The following is a 20,989-nucleotide window of genomic DNA, read 5'->3' as shown; positions in this document are numbered from 1 at the left end:
ACAAGCACTGATAATTAGCATAAGGTTAAATGTGATGGTAAAATTCATCCGACTTGTGTATTAGATGTGTTAATATAGAAATTCTTATTCTGATTTATAGCAGAGGAATAATATACTGCATCAAATGTTATGCACAGTATTGATCACTTATTTCAAGAAGCTAGTCTTTGATAGAGGGACCAACTATGGGCCATGTCGCATGACATAACGAAGTGTTTGTAGGTGAGAGGTTTAGGCAGAAATAAAATACATTTTCTACTAAACTACAAGATACTGTTGGTGTTAAAGGTTTTATTGGCATTTCATGTTATAGTGAAAACTTTGACAGTCTGACAATACCCATGTGTCAGTATGCATCACAATGGTTTCTTGAGGAGAAATGTAACAGCTATTTAAATAAGGAAATCCAACACTGTGCCAATTTAAGTTCAGAAAAGTTTCAATAGTTGAAACTGAAGTAGAAAAGAATCGGAGGAAAAACATATTTCCATCAGGTCTAAAAACTATAAAGACCACCAAAGGTCTAGGTCATAGTCCATAGGCTAGGACCTAGGGGAAAGGACTAGTGAAACAAATGGAACTGTGCCACAATGACTTGTCACCCTTGATAAGTAGTCATCTTCCATTAAGGAGGACCAATGCCACATATCACCATGGTGTCATGAGTGCCACTGTCAAACGTTTTGACCCAACAACAACACTTAATTCATAACGGTAATAATAAATCCTGAATTCAAAATATTAGTCAAACTAATAAAGTTAAGGTTAATTCTGTCTATAAAAGGCCCTCAGTCCTGCATCAATTTGAATAATATTTTGTAATAAAATATATAAAATAAATACCTATGGCCCCTTTTTCTCAGTGTGGGCTTTACCATCTTGGCCGTCTGAGTCTCTGACGTCAGCTATTAAGACTTAAAATACTGTCATGGATGTTGAGGTTTTCCCATGTGAATTACTTGTCATTTACAACCTATAGGGGGCCTTAGTTGTAGGATCTGTGACTAGCGTAATACCGATTTGTAAAAAAATGTCTAACGAAATACATTTTCAGGGAATTGGACATAACGTGAACCTATGCATATTAAAACGTGTTTAAACCAACCAAAAGGCCTTGGTGGCATAAGAACATTTTTCAACCATTGAAATTGTCATTCTATTTCTATGTTTTCCACGCATCTCCTCTACATTTTTACACAAAAGAGCCTCTGAGATAAAAGTAGAGTCGTCTGGATGCAGCTCAATGTGGGAAAGTTGCCTCCAAAAAACGAAATGCTTGACTGCAGGACTGAGTTTTCCATGAGAATATTCATGAAATACATATTTGTACACAAATGACCAGGATAAGGGTTCAAACTCACTCACTCTGTCTCACATGACTCTTGAATGAAGCTGATTTAATTGTCCACTAAAGACTAATTTGCAGGCATACAGAAGGTCCAATGAGATAGGTAACATAAAGGAGACTAAAGAGATTACCCATAAAGTATTCATCCCTAACCTCATTTTCAGGCAGATCAGTGGTAGAGTAGTTAGAGTAGCTACGTTACAAAGGGAAGGAACATGACCGTCTGTTTGGCCTGCACGGTGGTGCTTGTTATTAGTCTACTCCCTACGGTTGCTCCTTTGAAAACAGTAATGCTTCTGATAGCTCCCTTAGCATCCATCCACTGTCTTAGTATTACAGTCTACGTGCGTCAAGTCAACCCCACTTTCAAAGATACTACACTGACAGCCACAGAGCACAGGAACAATTTCTACAAGATGAGTTGAACTGATAAAGATTAAATTAGAGCATGCAACACTACCGGCACACATTACAGTCTAATCTCAAGCAAGTCAGGAAGCGTTTTGTACGATGCAGAACAAAGTTGCTTGCCTTCCAATGACGTGTGATCTGCCAGATCCAATGACCCAGTCTCCAGTCTGTCACTGTGTTTGTTCTCAGCCAGTAAATCTACTGCCTCATGGTCCTGTCTGTGCTCAGCACAGTGGTTGAGTGACCACACACTGTGCCTGTAAGAGCAAATACCACTGGTGCCTCAGGGCACTTCAAACCAGCCAACACCCCATTCCAGAGAGGTTAACTAACACATTCACAACTTCATGCTGGAAGCTGAACAAAGTAAACAAAACAATAATATACCTTTCTCCCTGTTCATCTGCACTCCTTCGCAATAAAACAACACTAACCAAAACAGCAAATTATAACCAAAGGCATAGGGGTCAGGCAAAGACAATAATACTGTGAGATGACATTTCTTGTCGTCAGTGACATCTCCTTTCATTTACATTTAAGACATTTAGCAGACGCTCTTATCCAGAGCGACTTACAAATTGGTGCATTCACCTTATAATATCCAGTGGAACAACCACTTTACAATAGTGCATCTAAATCTTTTAAGGGGGGGGGGGGGGGGGGTTAGAAGGATTACTTTATCCTATCCCAGGTATTCCTTAAAGAGGTGGGGTTTCAGGTGTCTCCGGAAGGTCCAAGAGCAAGAGGCCTTTTCATCCACATCTTATAGAGACACAGCAGACCTAAAACCTGTACTGAGAACCTTTAAAAAAAACAGTAGTTTAGTTCAACTTGAAATCTTTAAAACATCTCAAGCACTAAAAGCTAAAGAGTTTGTGAGAAATGAATCCCTCTTCCTCTCCTTTACAAGCATAGTAAAATAGCCCCATAGCTCTCCAAACAGGTTCACAGTTCTTGGCTCGTTTATCTCTCATGAGTTTTGTCCTTCTGCTCCCCACTGGGGCTGTTGGGCGGCGGCTTGTTGCTGAAGTTCCAGTCGACAGGGTTGAGGAGCTGCATGGTCTTCTTGTGTGTCCAGATGGGGTTGATGATCACTGTGAGCAGGGCCAGGCCGGTGTAGAAGAGGATGCGCTGGGGCAGAGCCACGTACATGTTCATCTCCCCCCAGTGGCTCCAGCTCACCCACCACATGTAGTACGTGAGCACCATGCGGCAGTGGAACATGTGGATCATCACCCACTGGTTAGCCTTCCAGAAGAGCGTCCTCGCCCAGCCAGCCTGGAGGGGAGAGAAGACAGATACTTGTACTGATTGGGCAGGGGATAAAGACTGTCACAGTGTTTGGTGTCGTCGTCATCTATAACAATGTACAGTGCCTTCAGAAAGTAATTAATAAAAAATGTAAAACTGAAATGTCTTGAGCCAACAAGTATTCAACACCTTTGTTGTGGGAAGCCTAAATAAATCCAGGAGTAAAAATTCACATAATAAGTAGCAATTACCCATTCAGTATTCAATAATAGTTATTCCAAAATCATGTTAACAACTACCACATCTCTGTACCCCACACATACAGATAATTGTAAGGTCCCTCAATCAAGTACTGAATTTCAGGCACAGATTCAATCAAAGACCAGGAAGGTTTCCCAATCCCTAATAAAGAAGGGTAACTACTGGTAGATGTGTAAAAATAAAAACTGACACTGAATATTCATTTGAGCACGGTGAAGTTATTAATCAGGCTTTGGATGGCGTATCAATAAACCCAGTGAATACAAATATACAAGCGTCCTTCCTAACTCAGTTGCCGGAGAGGAAGGAAACTGCTTAGGAATTTCACCATGTCTCCAATGGGGATTTTAAAACAGTTACATAGTTTAATAGTTGTGATATGAGAAAAGTGAGGAGGGCTCAGCAACATTGTAGTTAGTCCACAATACTAACCTAAATTACAGAGAAAAAAAGTGAAGACTGTACAGAATAAAAATATGACAAAACATGCATCCTTTTTGCAACAAGGCACTTAAGTAAAACTGCAAAATATATGTGGCAAAGAAACCAACTTTTTCTCCTGAATACAAAGTGTTATGTTAGGGGCAAATCCAACACATCACAGAGTACCATTCTTCATATTTTCAAGCATGGTGGTGGCTGCATCATGTTATGGGTATGCTTCTCATCGGCACGGACTAAGGAGTTTTTTTGTTGTTGATAAAAATAAACAATACAGCTAAGCACAGGCAAAATCTTAAGAGGAACACCTGGTTCAATCTGCTTTCCAACAGACACTGGGAGACAAATTCACCTTTCAGCAGGACAATAACCTAAAACATAAGGCCAAATCTACACTGGAGTTGCTTACCAAGATGATATTGAATATTTCTGAGTGGTCTAGTTACAATTTTGACTTAAACTTAACTTGAAAATCTATGGCAATATTTCTTATCAAAATATGAGTGTTTTATTTTATATAAACTCAACAGAAAAAGAAACGTCCTCTCACTGTCAACTGCGTTTATTTTCAGCAAAATAACATGTGTAAATATTTGTATGAACATAACAAGATTCAACAACTGAGACATGAACTGAACAAGTTCCACAGACATGTGACTAACAGAAATGGAATAACGGGTCCCGGAACAAAGGGGGGGGGGGTCAAAATCAAAAGTAACAGTCAGTATCTGGTGTGGCCACCAGCTGCATTAAGTACTGCAGTGCATCTCCTCCTCATGGACTGCACCAGATATGACAGTTCTTGCTGTGAGATGTTACCCCACTCTTCCACCAAGGCAACTGCAAGTTCCCGGACATTTCTGGGGGGGGGGGGGGATGGCTCTAGCCCTCACCCTCCGATCCAACAGGTTCCAGATGTGAGATCGAGGCTCTTCACTGGCCGTGGCAGAACACTGACATTCCTGTCTTGCAGGAATTCACACACAGCGCGAGCAGTATGGCTGGTGGTATAGTCATGCTGGAGGGTCATGTCAGGATGAGCCTGCAGGAAGGGTACCACATGAGGGAGGAGGATGTCTTCCCTGTAACGCACAGCATTGAGATTGCCTGCAATGACAGCAAGCTCAGTCCGATGATGCTGTGACACACCGCCCCAGACCATGACGGACCCTCCACCTCCAAATCGATACCGCTCCAGAGTACAGACCTCGGTGTAACGCTCATTCCTTCGATGATAAACGTGAGACAAAACCGCAACTCGTCAGTGAAGAGCACTTTTTGCCAGTCCTGTCTGGTCCAGCAACGGTGGGTTTGTGCCCATAGGCGACATTGTTGCCGGTGATGTCTGGTGAGGACCTGCCTTACAACAGGCCTACAAGCCCTCAGTCCAGCCTCTCTCATCCTATTGCGGACAGTCTGAGCACTAACGGAGGGATGGTGCATTCCTGGTGTAACTTGGGCAGTTGTTGTTGCCATCCTGTACCTGTCCTGCAGGTGTGATGTTCGGATGTACCGATCCTGTGCAGGTGTTGTTACATGTGGTCTGCCACTGCGTGGACGATCAGCTGTCCGTCCTGTAGCACTGTCTTAGGCGTCTCACAGTACGAACATTGCAATTTATTGCCCTGGCCACATCTGCAGTCCTCATGCCTCCTTGCAGCATGCCTAAGGCACATTCACGCAGATGAGGAGGGACCCTGGCAATCTTTCTTTTGGTGTTTTCCAGAGTCCGTTGAAAGGCCTCTTTAGTGTCCTAAGTTTTCATAACTGTGACCTTAATTGCCTACCGTCTGTAAGCTGTTAGTTTCTTAACGACCGTTCCACAGTTAATTAATTGTTTATGTTTCATTGAACAAGCATGGGAAACAGTGTTTAAACACTTTAAAATGAAGATCTGTGAAGTTATTTGGATTTTTACAAATCATCTTTGAAAGACAGAGTTCTGAAAAAGGGACGTTTGTTTTTTTGCTGAGTCTACATTTTTCATAAATGCTAGAACTTTTCTTCCACTGACAGAGTATTTTGTGTAGACCGTTGACCAAAAGTTACAATTAAATCAATTTTAATCACACTTTGAGAATACTTTCTGGAGTGACATAAAAAAAAAAATGTACTCCTTTTTCTCCCCAATTTCGTGGTATCCAATTAGTAGTTAGTCTTGTCGCATCGCTGCAACTCCCATAAGGACTCGGGAGAGGCGAAGGTCGAGAGCCTCCGTAACACAACCCAACCAAGCTGTACTGCTTCTTGACACAATGCTCACTTAACCCGGAAGGCAGCCGCACCAATGTGTTACACCTGGCGACCGTGTCAGCGTGCACTGCGCCCGACCCGCCACAGGAGTCGCTTGTGCGCGATGGGACAAGGACATCCCTGCCGGTCATGCCCTCCCCTAACCCCGACGACGCTGGGCCAATTGTGCGCCACCCCATGAGTCTCCCGGTCGCGGCCGGCTGCGACAGAGCCTGGACTCGAACCCAGAATCTCTAATGGCACAGATAGCACTGCGATGCAGTGACGTAGACCACTGCGCCACTCGGGAGGCCGACTTAGGGGAATTTCTAGGCAGAAATAGACCCTTCTCAAAACGGCTATCTGTACATTCATCACCGTTGCAAATCATGTCAAGGTGCTGCTCTTAGCGTTGAGTATGTAAACAGAAATGGGAATTGAAATCCATCTGTGCTTTTTATGTCTAACCCACCAGTAAAACAACTGAACTAGAAGAAAATTCATCCGCTTACAGTACAGTGTCACAAATGGAGTCAATCAACAAAACAGTAACATACTGTATAGAGAATATGATGAAAGGCACCAGACAGACACAAACACTCCTTTACCTTTAGTAACATCCAGGAGATGCAGGTGAAGGGTGTGCTCATCTCCAGCAGCAGAGTGACCATGGGCAGATAATGTCCTAGTGAGTCCCAGACCACCGCCCCAGCAAACCCTGACAGGGCAAAGAAATGATGGGCGGCCAGGGAAAGGTCGAAAGCCCTGAACACCACACTGGAGACATGCAGCGCCACATTCTCAAACAGAAAGAAGCCTGTGGCGGTGAGCACAGTGAACCAAGACCAGTCCTCCTGACCTCTGACCCTGTCCCTGGACACGGCCGACTCCTCGGTCAGCGCCCGTAGGCCCGCCACCGTGCTCTGGAGGCCGAACGCGGCCCGTGTGGCCGCCAGGTTCCAGAACACCTTCTCCTTAGCCAGCAGAAAGCGGTAGGTCTGGGAGAGAGCCGTGGAGACCAGGTGGGAGAGGAGGAAAACGGCTGTGTAGAAGGCAAAGCCCAGGCCGATGACCTGGAAGCGAAGGCCCCAGGAGAAGTAGCCCGGACTGGGGTCGCCGAGGCCCTTGAATGCCGGCAGGGTGCTGGCCTGCTCGGAGGTCATGTTTGTTTGTGGATGGATTATGTCTGTTGAAGGTCTCACAGAGTTGAATGACCCGGTGATCACTGAAAGAGCTCATGGGTTAGTCATCAACCACCCTGCAACAGGAATTAAAGCCAAAACACATTGGTCAATGTTCATAAAATAGTTATGACATGTCAACATGTGCTAGATGGCATTGAATATTACTCTCTACGCGTAGACAAAAACATGATCAGTTATTGTTGACCCAAGATAAGTGATGTCGGTGTGTTAACTTCCGTCTGTTTGAAATAACACCAAGGCACAGACGATAACATAAGACATCGGGCACCTTTTTTGCCCAAGGAAATTCGTCTGAACATGGTGTGTCAAATTAAATTAAATCTGGTAAATGCAACAACGTGGCTAAATCAGTTAGATAAGTTGTTACATGGTAGCGAAAAACAGAGGCCAGTTTAGTAAAATCTGAAACATTACACCATTGTTTACACTCGGTTGACTGTAACATTGTTCCACTCAGGCACAATTGCGATACCTTAGCTACAACACTGTTGCAGGCTGTTTCTCAACTGTATCAGAACAGAATGTACTGACACAAAACAAACGGATGTTTGTGGCTAGTCATCGCCATAGCTGCCTAGTCATCGCAATTGTAGTAATAAGTATTTGTTGTCCTACAAAGCACAAGAATGTGTTACCTTATTCGTTCATTATTGGCAAACATCAGTGTGTACGACTGTGATATCAAAGATATTCCATCCGATCAGCAGCGGGTTTGTTATCACTTTGGTCTTCTTCTTCTTCGGTGGGGTTTATCGGCGGCTGTCATCCAACGTCATGCTGCATTACTGCCACCTACTGTATTAGAGTGTTGGCCAAAGACAGGGAGAAACTAAATTCTACCTGTCAGCCCCGTTGCTCTTAAAAAAGATAACAAAATATTTGAGACTATATCTAATGATGTTCTACTCAATATACTCTTTAAACTAATTTCCTGTATCCCCTTCTCCCTCATAGTAGATCTCTCAGCCTCTTTTTTCCCCTCTGATACTGCCCACACTGTAGCAATACATGCCCCACTCTCTGTTTCCTGGCAATAATCACACTTTCCTGTTGGATGCTTTCCTTCACATTTAAGGTTTTATTCAGACTGTGTCCCACCCTTAATCTTGCAAAAATAGCCTATTTTCTTCTGTTCCTTCCTGCCGTCCACCCCTCCACGACTTTCCTCTGTACTTGAAATAAATGCCTGCCCTTAGTATCTCTATTCCACTGCTCCTGCCATCTCTGCATCATTACTGTCCATATCAGGCTTTTTGCCTCTGCCGCGATCATTGAAACTACAACCTCAACATCCCGGCTACTAAGTGCTTGTTGAGCCAGTACATCAACAGCCTCGTTCCCCTCCACCCGCACATATGCTGGGACCCATGGAAATCTTATCTGTATACCCATCTGTCTAATCCTGCCATGGGTTTGTAGCACCTCATAAAACAGGTATTATCTGCTATGTGAAGTAAATGACTGTAGACTCATCAACACTGCGCATGAATCAGAGCAAATAACTTCTCTGTCTGGCTTGACTTCCTCCACCCACTGCAAGGCCAATAGTATGGCCATCAGCTCCGCCGTATATACAGCCAGATGATCTGGAATACGTTTCCTGACTTCCACCTCACATTCCTGCTCTACAAATGCTGACCCAGTACGTCTAGTCCTTGGATCTTTCGATCCATCTGTGTAAATGGCCACAAAATCCTGATACACAGTATCCAGACGTCTCTTAAACAAATCAGATGGATCAACACCCTCCCTATCTTTCTGTAGTCTCTCCAACACTTCTAGATCAACTACTGGAGGCGGGAGTAGCCATGTTGGATTTACAGGAATAGCTGGCGTTGGACTAAACTCCCTTCCATACAGTCCCATCTCCTTCGCCTGGGTTTTACCCACCCACCCAAAACTCGTATTCTGTCTTCGCTCATGTTCCCAGCATGCCTGTAAAATCCCTTTCGCAGGATGAGACACCCCATGTCCCTGTAGGTTGACCCAATAATTCACTGCCAGCTGCTGTCTCCTAATCTGTAATGGCATATCCCCCATGTAGTGCAGCCACTGGGATCAATTTGGTCGCTAGAAAGAAAACAGAAAATCCCACCCTATGAGTTTCCCTGCTCTCCTATTGGTCAACACTACACAGGCAAGCGTATTACTGTGTTTCTATTGGCCCTGGCAAGAAAACAGGAAGTCCCACCCTATGAGTTTCCCTGCTCTCCTATTGGTCAACACTACTCAGGCAAGTGTATTACTGTGTTTCTATTGGCCCTGGCAAGAAAACAGGAAGTCCCACCCTATGAGTTTCCCCGCTCTCCTATTGGTCAACACTACTCAGGCAAGTGTATTACTGTGTTTCTATTGGCCCTGAGAACATCATGTTATTAATCCCTAAGTCATGTGGTGGCATCTCATCTGCAATGTTTGAGGTATTGTTGTCATGTAGGTCAGTAATTAGTGAATTATTGAATTACACTGCATGCCGCAGCCTATTTACAAGTTTAAATGGAGTGAATAAGCAAATAAGCTTATAAGCAAATAATGAGACACCACCCAGTCCCTCTCAAACTTTTAAATGTTTTTCATCAAAAAATGTAATTGCAGAACTATTTACATCAGTTGATATCAGCAATGATTAAACTACTTTTAAGAGGCAAAATCTTCAAAGTGTTAATTTGTAAAATGTTTGTAAAAAAAATGTATGCAGTTGTGATGTGTTTAAAATAACAGAGATGAAAAAAAGAACAATGACAAAATCAGTAAACATTTCAACATATAAAACATATATAAATGCATCTTTGCTAAACAGGTGAATAAATACAAATATCAATGTAACAGTGTCAATACAAAAGACAATAATTAAACAAATCATACATTCAGTATCAGTATTTTGCATGCTATCATAACAGTTTATCAAAATAACCCGAACAAAGTAACAAATTGATAACAAAACACGAGTAAAAGCCCCAAAAAATTGTTTCAATGAGGCATATATCATATATTAATATATTTATTATATATATTTCTTTACAAATAAATAATATTTGGCATTATATTCATCCTCACTATAGATATGATATACAAGAGATGAAAATAGTTTTTAGCTAAATAACTACCTTTTGAATTTGTCTAGTCATTTCACTTTCCGAGATCCAGGAAGTGGTGTATCGGTGTGTCATCTTCGTGGTTTTCTCCACAATGTAGCCAAGAAAAAGACCCCTCATAAACACTAGTGTCCCAAAGCAGATAGACAAAACAAGGCCAAACAAGTAGTGTGGCCATCGATGAAGAGGAACTGTCCTAGTCACCGATGAAACATGTTGGGGAAAGAGGTAAAGTACAGTAGGTGGGGGTTCTACATTTGCTTAAAGAATATGGCAGTTATTTTTCTGCTGCCTTCATTAGAATGAAACTAAACAAAATACTACTTTTATCTGTGGTATCAGTTTCAGACTGTTTTATCTGAATTCAAAATGAAGATGACAAAATAAAATAAAATGTAAAACAAACTACATGCCACATTTACCAGAGACTTTGTTTCCATCTGAATTCATACCCAACGAGAAGTCATTTTACACCGTCAACCACACCAGCTGACACGATGTACCATTGACATTTGATATGGAAAAACACAGGGTTGCATTGTTTGGCTGGTTATAGTTGAATGACTGGAACTGTCTGGTTGTGTGTGTTCTGCAAGGGTTACCCATTTGGACATACAGTGGAAATAATATGTGGGCATGGAAAGGATATGGTGTAACAAATCAAGGCAAAACAATATTATAAATCCCATGTTAAAAATAATCATACATTAATAACCGAAAAAGAACTTGGGCGCCATCTAATGGACTAAATTGGCATTGTTATACTTACAAGTACAACAAATGTAGGCAGCTTACCCTAAATAGATCTGGACTAAGGTTAATTAACCAACAGTAGAGAACCAATGGTTGTCTGTGGCAGGATTGAGAATAAGATTTTAGAATATGGCACAATTTGTTATTCTATAAATGGCACTGATAGTGGTATGTATAAAATGTAACTCTATAATGAGTAATTCAAATGCAGAGCACAGAACGAATTCTTCTCATAAATGGAATGGTAGTAAAAAATACGCAGCATGCTTTTCAATATTGAACCTCCACTATAACTCCTCCGATCCTCCTTGTACATTTTTCTATTCCACTTTTTATTTCCTCGACCTTTCAAACACTCATCACACAAACATAAAAAGAATTGAAAAAAATCTAAGTTATGCATGAATATGCTGCTAAAGCCATTGTGGTTAGATTGAATCTGAGCTTTCAATCTGAGTTGCTAGCTCTCTGCCTGGGCTACTTGTCATACCTTAGGCCATGTCACCATTAATAATGCTTCTATGAGTATTGAGGGTTGTCTGGATGGAATCCAACTGGAAATGGTACTGTAGAGGAGGAACCACCAAAGTAGAGGACAGCTGTCCCATCAAGGCAAACAAGAGAGAAGGAGAAGGGAAGTTACAATATTTGGCACACACTCATAAAAGCAAACGCACACTCTTGCACGCACACACACTAACCCTGATGAATTTGCATATAAGTACACACACACCTCTGTTATTTCAGTGTCACACTGTAAAAGAAGCAGAGATCATGTCAGAGTGTGTATCCTCCAGGGATGCCAGGGCTGATATGGAGACAAACCAGATCTATATAAGCCATACAATGCTGTGATCACCAATGTACTTTACCCTGTCATCTTCAACAGTAGAGGCAGTAGAGTACAATCATCAGCACTTTGCTTCCAAGGACCTTTGAGGCTGTCTGGTTGATCTTTCCAAGGACCTTTAAAGGATGTCACTTACGTAAGCCCCCTCTTCTCTGTCATCACATACTACAGTATATGAGAAAAGCCCACCACCACTGTCAGATTCTAGAACTACAGAACAGCCTTGCAGCATGATGGAACAACAGCGGTTAGACTTCAATGCAGAGATCCCAGCCTCCCCTAGGTCAGCATGTGTCCGTGTGAGTCTTTCTCTGCCACTGCTGCACGTCTGTCTGCGTAAAACTGTAGGAACAGCAGGGGAACATCGCTAACCTGCCAACACAGATCCTGGCTTCCTGCACGACAGACAATGGTGCACTGCAGCTACAGCACTGCAATTTTGGCTAGGTTGGTTCCCTCCCTCCAACGATATGACATCACATCACTCAGAGAGATTTATGCAGACAGAAGCCACATCTTCACTCACAATGGAAAGGAATGTTTCTACATTCACACTCGCTTAATCTACACTAACTAGTCATGATACAAAATTAAGTCATGGAAGAGAAAGATAACTGATTCAAATGAGGTAAAGATGAAATGATATGACATTGAAAGAAAATCCAACCCTTTTCTGTATCCTGCAACCAACTGTGATGTGCTGCATAACAAGTCATAATGTCCATCTGATTTGTGTTGTTTCCAAACATCTATAATTGAACTGACGCCCAGGGCAAGGCTATCAAAACATTATATTTTAGGATGACAGAGATAACCATATGTATGTGTGTGTCCCTGCTGAGCCACACTGTGACTGTCGGACCACTAAGGGGGTGACGGTTTGGTCATGTCTCTACGGAGCGATAGACGAGTGGACTTGGAGACGCGGTGACACTCCAGTCACCCCATGTTTTTGAAGCCATCAACAAAGTGCCACAACAAGACCGTTCTTCCAACACAAACAGGACACAAAGGGACTCCAGTCTGCTGAAAGGTACTGTACGCTGACTGCAATATAACAAATATTTATCTCTCTCTCTCTCTGCACCAGTTACAATAGAAGCCAGGTGTAGGCAGCCTTTTAGCAAAACTAAACAATCCTAATTTTCTCAGTCACAAAAATAGATATTTCAGACTTGAGCTGTATCATTTAGCTAAGAGAGTGCTACTGTAAGTGTTGCATTGATTGTTTAACCAGTACTGGGTCGACTAAATAAAAAGCAGCACCACTGACTTGGTTCATAACCACTACAGTGCATAGAATCAGAAACATCAACACACGTCATCCCTCACCCCAACAGCTCTAGCTCTAGGGCTTTTCAGGCCTCCTCAAGCATCTTATGGGAACTGATCCATAGCCTGGTCACTGCCATTCTCCGTCTGATTATAACCCAGGGACCCTACAGTCCCCTCAACTTCGACATCACAGTATCAAATTAGGCCCCTGGAGTCCATGTCTGAGCTGTGAGAGAGGAAAATAACCCCAGTTTAACAATGACTCATATTCCCTACAGTACCATCCAGACACAAGAGAACAACTCAAGTCTCTCCAATCTCACATTTGTCATGTCTTTGCTATCAGCCGGAGATCAAAAAGCATTATTCTTCCCTCATATCTCTTCACTCTGGGACTGTTTTACATTATTACCTTTTGGAGTAACCGCTACAAGGTAATAACGTGATACAGTCCCAAACAGTCACACACTGAGCGTGTCTGGTAGATAATCAACAATAGATAGCTTTGTTCTCATCAATGAAAATATGTCACTCCTGTGTGTTTGAGTGTTGTTTGTTTAGAAACTGTTATTCCCGGGTTGACAGCTAGGGGAAAAAAATTACAGAAGTACTTTTTTGATGCGACATGATATGTAGGAAGGGATGGAGAGACGAGGTGAAAAATCAACCATGTGATTAAGAATACTAATTTCCTCTCTCGCAATTCAAATACAACAATACTGTTGTGAACTTTGTACATTTCCCTTTGAAAAACAGAGAATTATAAGAAGTGCAAAAGTGCATTACTCTACGTATATATTTGATCTAAAGAACTATGCAAACCTTCCACAAGCATTTCTTCCCCCACTGCAATGATATTATGTGAAAAATATTTTTTGCATGTTGTCTGCTTCAAGTAAATGTTGTTAAATGTATAATGTCAACAGTATGGGAACTCTAGGGGATAGTCTGGAATGGAGAAAGGTAATGAGCTTGATTCACAAATCTTTAAATAACATTTTCTACCATGAGGTTCGCTTGAACCTTTGAACGCTACCTGACTTGGTAGAAAGCTGCATTTTCCAACATTGACAACATTGACCAAACCAGAGCTTACTGTGACTTCACAAAACAGATGTTTCAGAAGGGATGATCTGTCCCTTGGTCAGAAGCTACAGTGTGGTATGCACAGTTGAGGTATTTCAAGCACTAGCACTTTCAAGTAGGTTCACTTCAATCATGTTGTGTGATTGTTAGCTTATGAGCACAATTGGAAACAAAAGTAGGATAATTGCAGGGGTTTCCAAGAGTTGGAGTCATCAATTTGAAACTGGGTTTGCATTCTCTCTAGTTGCCGGTAGGTTTCAAAGCTGCACTTTGCAAATTTGGAAAAATACAGACTTACCGTTCCAGGATGATTCAGTGAGAGCATATATGTATATATATATATATATATATATATGTATATATATATATATATATACACTGCTCAAAAAAATAAAGGGAACACTTAAACAACACAATGTAACTCCAAGTCAATCACACTTCTGTGAAATCAAACTGTCCACTTAGGAAGCAACACTGATTGACAATAAATTTCACATGCTGTTGTGCAAATGGAATAGACAACAGGTGGAAATTATAGGCAATTAGCAAGACACCCCCAATAAAGGAGTGGTTCTGCAGGTGGGGACCACAGACCACTTCTCAGTTCCTATGCTTCCTGGCTGATGTTTTGGTCACTTTTGAATGCTGGCGGTGCTTTCACTCTAGTGGTAGCATGAGACGGAGTCTACAACCCACACAAGTGGCTCAGGTAGTGCAGCTCATCCAGGATGGCACATCAATGCGAGCTGTGGCAAGGTTTGCTGTGTCTGTCAGCGTAGTGTCCAGAGCATGGAGGCGCTACCAGGAGACAGGGCAGTACATCAGGAGACGTGGAGGAGGCCGTAGGAGGGCAACAACCCAGCAGCAGGACGGCTACCTCCGCCTTTGTGCAAGGAGAAGCAGGAGAAGCACTGCCAGAGCCCTGCAAAATGACCTCCAGCAGGCCACAAATGTGCATGTGTCTGATCAAACGGTCAGAAACAGACTCCATGAGGGTGGTATGAGGGCCCGACGTCCACAGGTGGGGGTTGTGCTTACAGCCCAACACCGTGCAGGACGTTTGGCATTTGCCAGAGAACACCAAGATTGGCAAATTCGCCACTGGCGCCCTGTGCTCTTCACAGATGAAAGCAGGTTCACACTGAGCATGTGACAGACGTGACAGAGTCTGGAGACGCCGTGGAGAACGTTCTGCTGCCTGCAACATCCTCCAGCATGACCGGTTTGGCGGTGGGTCAGTCATGGTGTGGGGTGGGGTGGGTGGCATTTCTTTGGGGGGCCGCACAGCCCTCCATGTGCTCGCCAGAGGTAGCCTGACTGCCATTAGGTACCGAGATGAGATCCTCAGACCCCTTGTGAGACCATATGCTGGTTCAGTTGGCCCTGGGTTCCTCCTAATGCAAGACAATGCTAGACCTCATGTGGCTGGAGTGTGTCAGCAGTTCCTGCAAGAGGAAAGGCATTGATCCTATGGACTGGCCCGCCCGTTCCCCAGACCTGAATCCAATTGAGCACATCTGGGACATCATGTCTCGCTCCATCCACCAATGCCACGTTGCACCACAGACTGTCCAAGAGTTGGTGGATGCTTTAGTCCAGGTCTGGGAGGAGATTCCTCAGGAGACCATCCGCCACCTCATCAGGAGCATGCCCAGGCGTTGTAGGGAGGTCATACAGGCACGTGGAGGCCACACACACTACTGAGCCTCATTTTGACTTGTTTTAAGGACATTACATCAAAGTTGGATCAGCCTGTAGTGTGGTTTTCCACTTTAATTTTGAGTGTGACTCCAAATCCAGACCTCCATGGGTTGATAAATTGGATTTCCATTGATTATTTTTCTGTGATTTTGTTGTCAGCACATTCAACTATGTAAAGAAAAAAGTATTTAATAAGATTATTTCTTTCATTCAGATCTAGGATGTGTTGTTTAAGCGTTCCCTTTATTTTTTTGAGCAGTATATATATATATATATATATATATATATATATATACACACACACACACAGTACAGTCAAAAGTTTGGACACACCTACTCATTCAAGGGTTTTTCTTAACTTTACTATTTTCTACATTGTAGAATAACAGTGAAGACATCAAAACTATGAAATAATACATATGGAATCATGTAGTAAACAAAATTAGTGTTAAATCAAAATATATTTTATATTTTATATTCTTCAATGCAGCCTCCCTTTGCCTTGATGACAGCTTTGCACACTCTTGGCATTCTCTCAATCAGCTTCATAAGGTAGTCACCTGGAATGCATTTCAATTAACCTGTTGGGGGTAGGGGGCAGTATTGACACAGCCGGATAAAAAACGTACCCGATTTAATCTGGTTACTACTCCTGCCCAGTAACTAGAATATGCATATAATTATTGGCTTTGGATAGAAAACACCCTAAAGTTTCTAAAACTGTTTGAATGGTGTCTGTGAGTATAACAGAACTCATATGGCAGGCAAAAACCTGAGAAGATTCTGTACAGGAAGTGGCCTGTCTGACAAGCTGTTGTTAATCTTGGCTCTTTTTATTGAAGACTGAGGATCTTTGCCGTAACGTGACACTTCCTACGGCTCCCATAGGCTCTCAGAGCCTGGGAAAAAGCTGAATGATATCGAGGCAGCCCCAGGCTCAAACACATTTACGCTTTTGGCAAGTGGCCGATCAGAGGACAATGGGCTTAGGCGCGTACCCGAGTCGACCCCGTGCTTTATTTTCTTTCGTCTGTTTACCTAAATGCAGATTCCCGGTCGGAATATTATCACTTTTTTACGAGAAAAATGGCATAAAAATTGATTTTAAACAGCGGTTGACATGCTTCGAAATACGGTAATGGAATATTTAGATTTTTTTTGTCACGAAATGCGCCATGCTCGTTACCCTTCTTTACCCTTTCGGATAGTGTCTTGAACGCACGAACAAAACGCCGCTGTTTGGATATAACTATGGATTATTTGGGACCAAACCAACATTTGTTATTGAAGTAGAAGTCCTGGGAGTGCATTCTGACGAAGAACACCAAAGGTAATAAAAATTTTCTTATAGTAAACCTGACTTTGATGAGTGCTAAACTTGCTGGGTGTCTAAATAGCTAGCCCTGTGATGCCGGGCTATCTACTGAGAATATTGCAAAATGTGCTTTCACCGAAAAGCTATTTTAAAATCGGACATATCGAGTGCATAGAGGAGTTCTGTATCTATAATTCTTAAAATAATTGTTATGCTTTTTGTGAACGTTTATCGTGAGTAATTTAGTAAATTTTTTGTAAATTCACCGGAAGTTTGTGGGGGGTATGCTAGTTCTGAACGTCACATGCTAATGTAAAAAGCTGGTTTTTGATATAAATATGAACTTGATTGAACAAAACATGCATGTATTTTATGACATAATGTCCTAGGTGTGTCATCTGATGAAGATCATCAAAGGTTAGTGCTGCATTTAGCTGTCTTCTGGGTTTTTGTGACATTATATGCTAGCTTGAAAAATGGGTGTCTGATAATTTCTGGCTGGGTACTCTGCTGACATAATCTAATGTTTTGCTTTCGTTGTAAAGCCTTTTTGAAATCGGACAGTGTGGTTAGATTAACGAGAGTCTTGTCTTTAAAATGGTGTAAAATAGTCATATGTTTGAGAAATTGAAGTAATAGCATTTCTAAGGTATTTGAATAACGCGACACAGGATTCCACTGGCTGTTACGTAGGTGGGACGATTTCGTCCCGCCGGCCCTAGAGAAGTTAACTTCTTTGGGATAGGGGGCAGTATTTTCACGGCCGGATAAAAAATGTACCCGATTTAATCTGGTTACTACTCCTGCCCAGAAACTAGAATATGCATATAATTAGTAGATTTGGCTAGAAAACACTCTAAAGTTTCTAAAACTGTTTGAATGGTGTCTGTGAGTATAACAGAACTCATATGGCAGGCCAAAACCTGAGAAGATTCCATGCAGGAAGTGCCCTGTCTGACAATTTGTTGTCCTTCTGTTACATCTCTATCGAAATTACAGCATCTGTGCTGTAACATGACACTTTCTAAGGCTTCCATTGGCTCTCTAAAGCCGCCAGAAAGTGGAATGGGGTGTCTGCTGTCTCTGGGCAAAGTATAGGAGCAGAGTTTGTAATTGGCCTGCCTGGGGACAGTGAGACTGGAGATGCGCGGTCACGAGAACTCGCCATGTTTTTCTTTCTCTCTTTGAATGAATACAACGTTGCCCGGTTGGAATGTTATCGCTATTTTACGAGAAAAATAGCATAAAAATTTATTTTAAACAGCGTTTGACATGCTTCTAAGTACGGTAATGGAATATTTTGACATTTTTTGTCACGAAATGCGCTCGTGCGTTACCCTTCGGATAGTGACCTGAACGCACAAACAAAATGGAGGTATTTGGATATAACTATGGATTATTTGGAACCAAAACAACATTTGTTGTTGAAGTAGAAGTCCTGGGAGTGCATTCTGATGAAGAACAGCAAAGGTAATCCAATTTTTCTAATAGTAATTCTGAGTTTACGTTGTCCCAAACTTGGTGGTTGTCAAAATAGCTAGCCGTGATGGCCGAGCTATGTACTCAGAATATTGCAAAATGTGCTTTCGCCGAAAAGCTATTTTAAAATCTGACACCACGATTGCATAAAGGAGTTCTGTATCTATAATTCTTAAAATAATTGTTCTGTATTTTGTGAACGTTTATCATGAGTAATTTAGTAAAGTTTTCGGTGGGTATGCTAGTTCTGAACATCAAATGCTAATGTAAAAAGCTGTTTTTTGACATAAATATGAACTTGATTGAACAGAACATGCATGTATTGTATAACATCATGTCCTAGGAGTGTCATCTGATGAAGATCATCAAAGGTTAGTGCTGCAGTTAGCTGTGGTTTGGGTTTATGTTACATATATGCTTGCTTGGAAAATGGCTGTGTGATTATTTTTGGCAGGGTACTCTCCTAACATAATCTAATGTTTTGCTTTCGCTGTAAAGCCTTTTTGAAATCGGACAATGTGGTTAGATTAACGAGAGTCTTATCTTTAAAATGGTGTAAAATAGTTGATTGTTTGAGAAAATTGAATTGTGGTATTTTAGTTGGTTTTGTATTTTGCGCCGTGCGATGCCATTGGCTGTTGGCTAGGGGTTCCGCAGGCGGAACGGGGTTCCGATAGCGGAACGTCTGTCCTCAACAGGTTAACAAAGATAATCTGAAAACAAGGCTCCCTAAATTGTATCAGCATATCGAATGCGCGACCCGGGCTGGCAGCATTCTGGATCATTGCTACTCCTCCCTCGCCCTCCTTTTGGCAAATCTGACCATGACTCCATTTTGTTGCTCCCACCCTATAGACAGAAACTAAAACAGGAAAAGCCCGTGCTCAGGTCTGTTCAACGCTGGTCCGACCAATCTGATTCCACACTTCAAGATTGCTTCGATCATGTGGACTGGGATATGTTCCAGATAGCCTCAGACAACAACATTGATGTATACGCTGATTCGGTGAGCGAGTTTATTAACAAGTGCATCGGTGTACCCACGGTGACTATTAAAACCTTCCCCAATCAGAAACCGTGGATTGATGGCAGCATTCACTCAAAACTGAAAGTGCGAAACACAGCTTTTAATCATGGCAAGGCGACCGGAAAAATGACCGAATACAAACAGTGTAGCTATTCCCTCCGCAAGGCAATCAAACAAGCTAAGCATCAGTGTAGAGACAAAGTAGAGTCGCAATTCAACGGCTCAGACACGAGACGTATGTGGCAGGGTCTATAGTCAATCACGGACTACAAAAAGAAAACCAGCCCCATCGCGGACACCGATATCTTGCTCCCAGACAAACTAAACAACTTCTTTGCTCACTTTGAGGACAATACAGTGCCACTGACACGGCCCACTACCAAAACCTGCGGGTTCTCCATCACCGCAGCCAACGTGAGTAAAACATTTAAACGTGTTAACCTCACTAGGGTAGGGGGCACTATTTTCACCTTCGGATGAAAAGTGTGCCCCAAGTAAACTGCCTGCTACTCAGGCCCAGAAGCTAGGATATGCATATAATTAGTAGATTTGGAAAGAAAACACTCCAAACTTTCTAAAACTTAAAATAATGTCTGTGAGTATGACAGAACTGAAATGGCAGGCGAAAACCTGAGGAAAATCCATCTAGGAAGTGCCATTATTTTGAAATGGCTGTTTTTCCAATGAAAGCCTATCCACCATTTAAATGGATAGGACTCAGATTCCGTTCCCTATGGCTTCCACTAGTTGTGAACAGTCTTTAGACATTGTTTCAGGCTTTTATTCTGAAAAATGAGGGAGAATGACAACTTTGAATGAGTGGATAGTGGGATGTCCCCAGAGCTGTTTCCTGCGCACGACCGAGAGCGCGCCTTTCTTGTTTTTCTTCTATATTGATGACGCTATTGTCCGGTTGAAATATTATTGATTATTTAGGCTAAAAACAACCTGAGGATTGATTATAAACATCGTTTGACATGTTTCTACGAACTTTACAGATACTATTTGGAATTTTCGTCTGCCTGTTGTGACTGCATTTGAGTCATTGGATTACTGAACAAAATGCACCAACAAAATGGTTTTTGGATATAAAGAGGGACTTTATCGAACAAAACAAACATTTATTGGGTAACTGGGAGTCTTGTGAGTGCAACCATACGAAGATCATCAAAGGTAAGTGATTACCTTTATTGCTATTTCTGACTTTCGTGACTAATCTACTTGGCTGGTAACTGTATGTAATGTTTTGTCAAGTGAGC

At 42.1% G+C, this 20,989-nt stretch overlaps 1 protein-coding gene across 1 annotated transcript; it reads right to left on the bottom strand.

Moving 5' to 3' along the window:
* Nucleotides 1–271: 271 nt before the first annotated feature.
* LOC106574378 (CLN8 transmembrane ER and ERGIC protein) lies at nt 272–7,933 on the bottom strand. The gene is made up of 3 exons (XM_014150263.3): nt 7,785–7,933; nt 6,553–7,202; nt 272–3,037 (listed from the first exon to the last, which is right to left on the bottom strand). Exons 2-3 carry the CDS (start codon nt 7,105–7,107, stop codon nt 2,723–2,725), a joined length of 870 nt encoding a protein of 289 aa, XP_014005738.1. The 5' UTR covers nt 7,108–7,202; nt 7,785–7,933; the 3' UTR covers nt 272–2,722.
* Between the last annotated feature and the right edge of the window lie 13,056 nt (nt 7,934–20,989).

The sequence above is a fragment of the Salmo salar genome, chromosome 01, assembly GCF_965601325.2.
Source record: "Salmo salar chromosome 01, fSalSal1, whole genome shotgun sequence".
Lineage (NCBI taxonomy): Eukaryota > Metazoa > Chordata > Actinopteri > Salmoniformes > Salmonidae > Salmo > Salmo salar.
The sequence above is the reverse complement of the archived record's forward strand: the minus strand, read 5'-3'. Positions and strand labels throughout refer to the sequence as shown.

Coding starts and splice junctions, on each gene's coding strand:
- LOC106574378 (XM_014150263.3), bottom strand. CDS start 7,107: ATGACCTCCGAGCAGGCCAGCACCCTGCCGGCATTCAAGGGCCTCGGC. Junction 3,038..6,552: donor TCTCCTGGATGTTACTAAAG/GTAAAGGAGTGT, acceptor TCTCCCCTCCAG/GCTGGCTGGGCGAGGACGCT.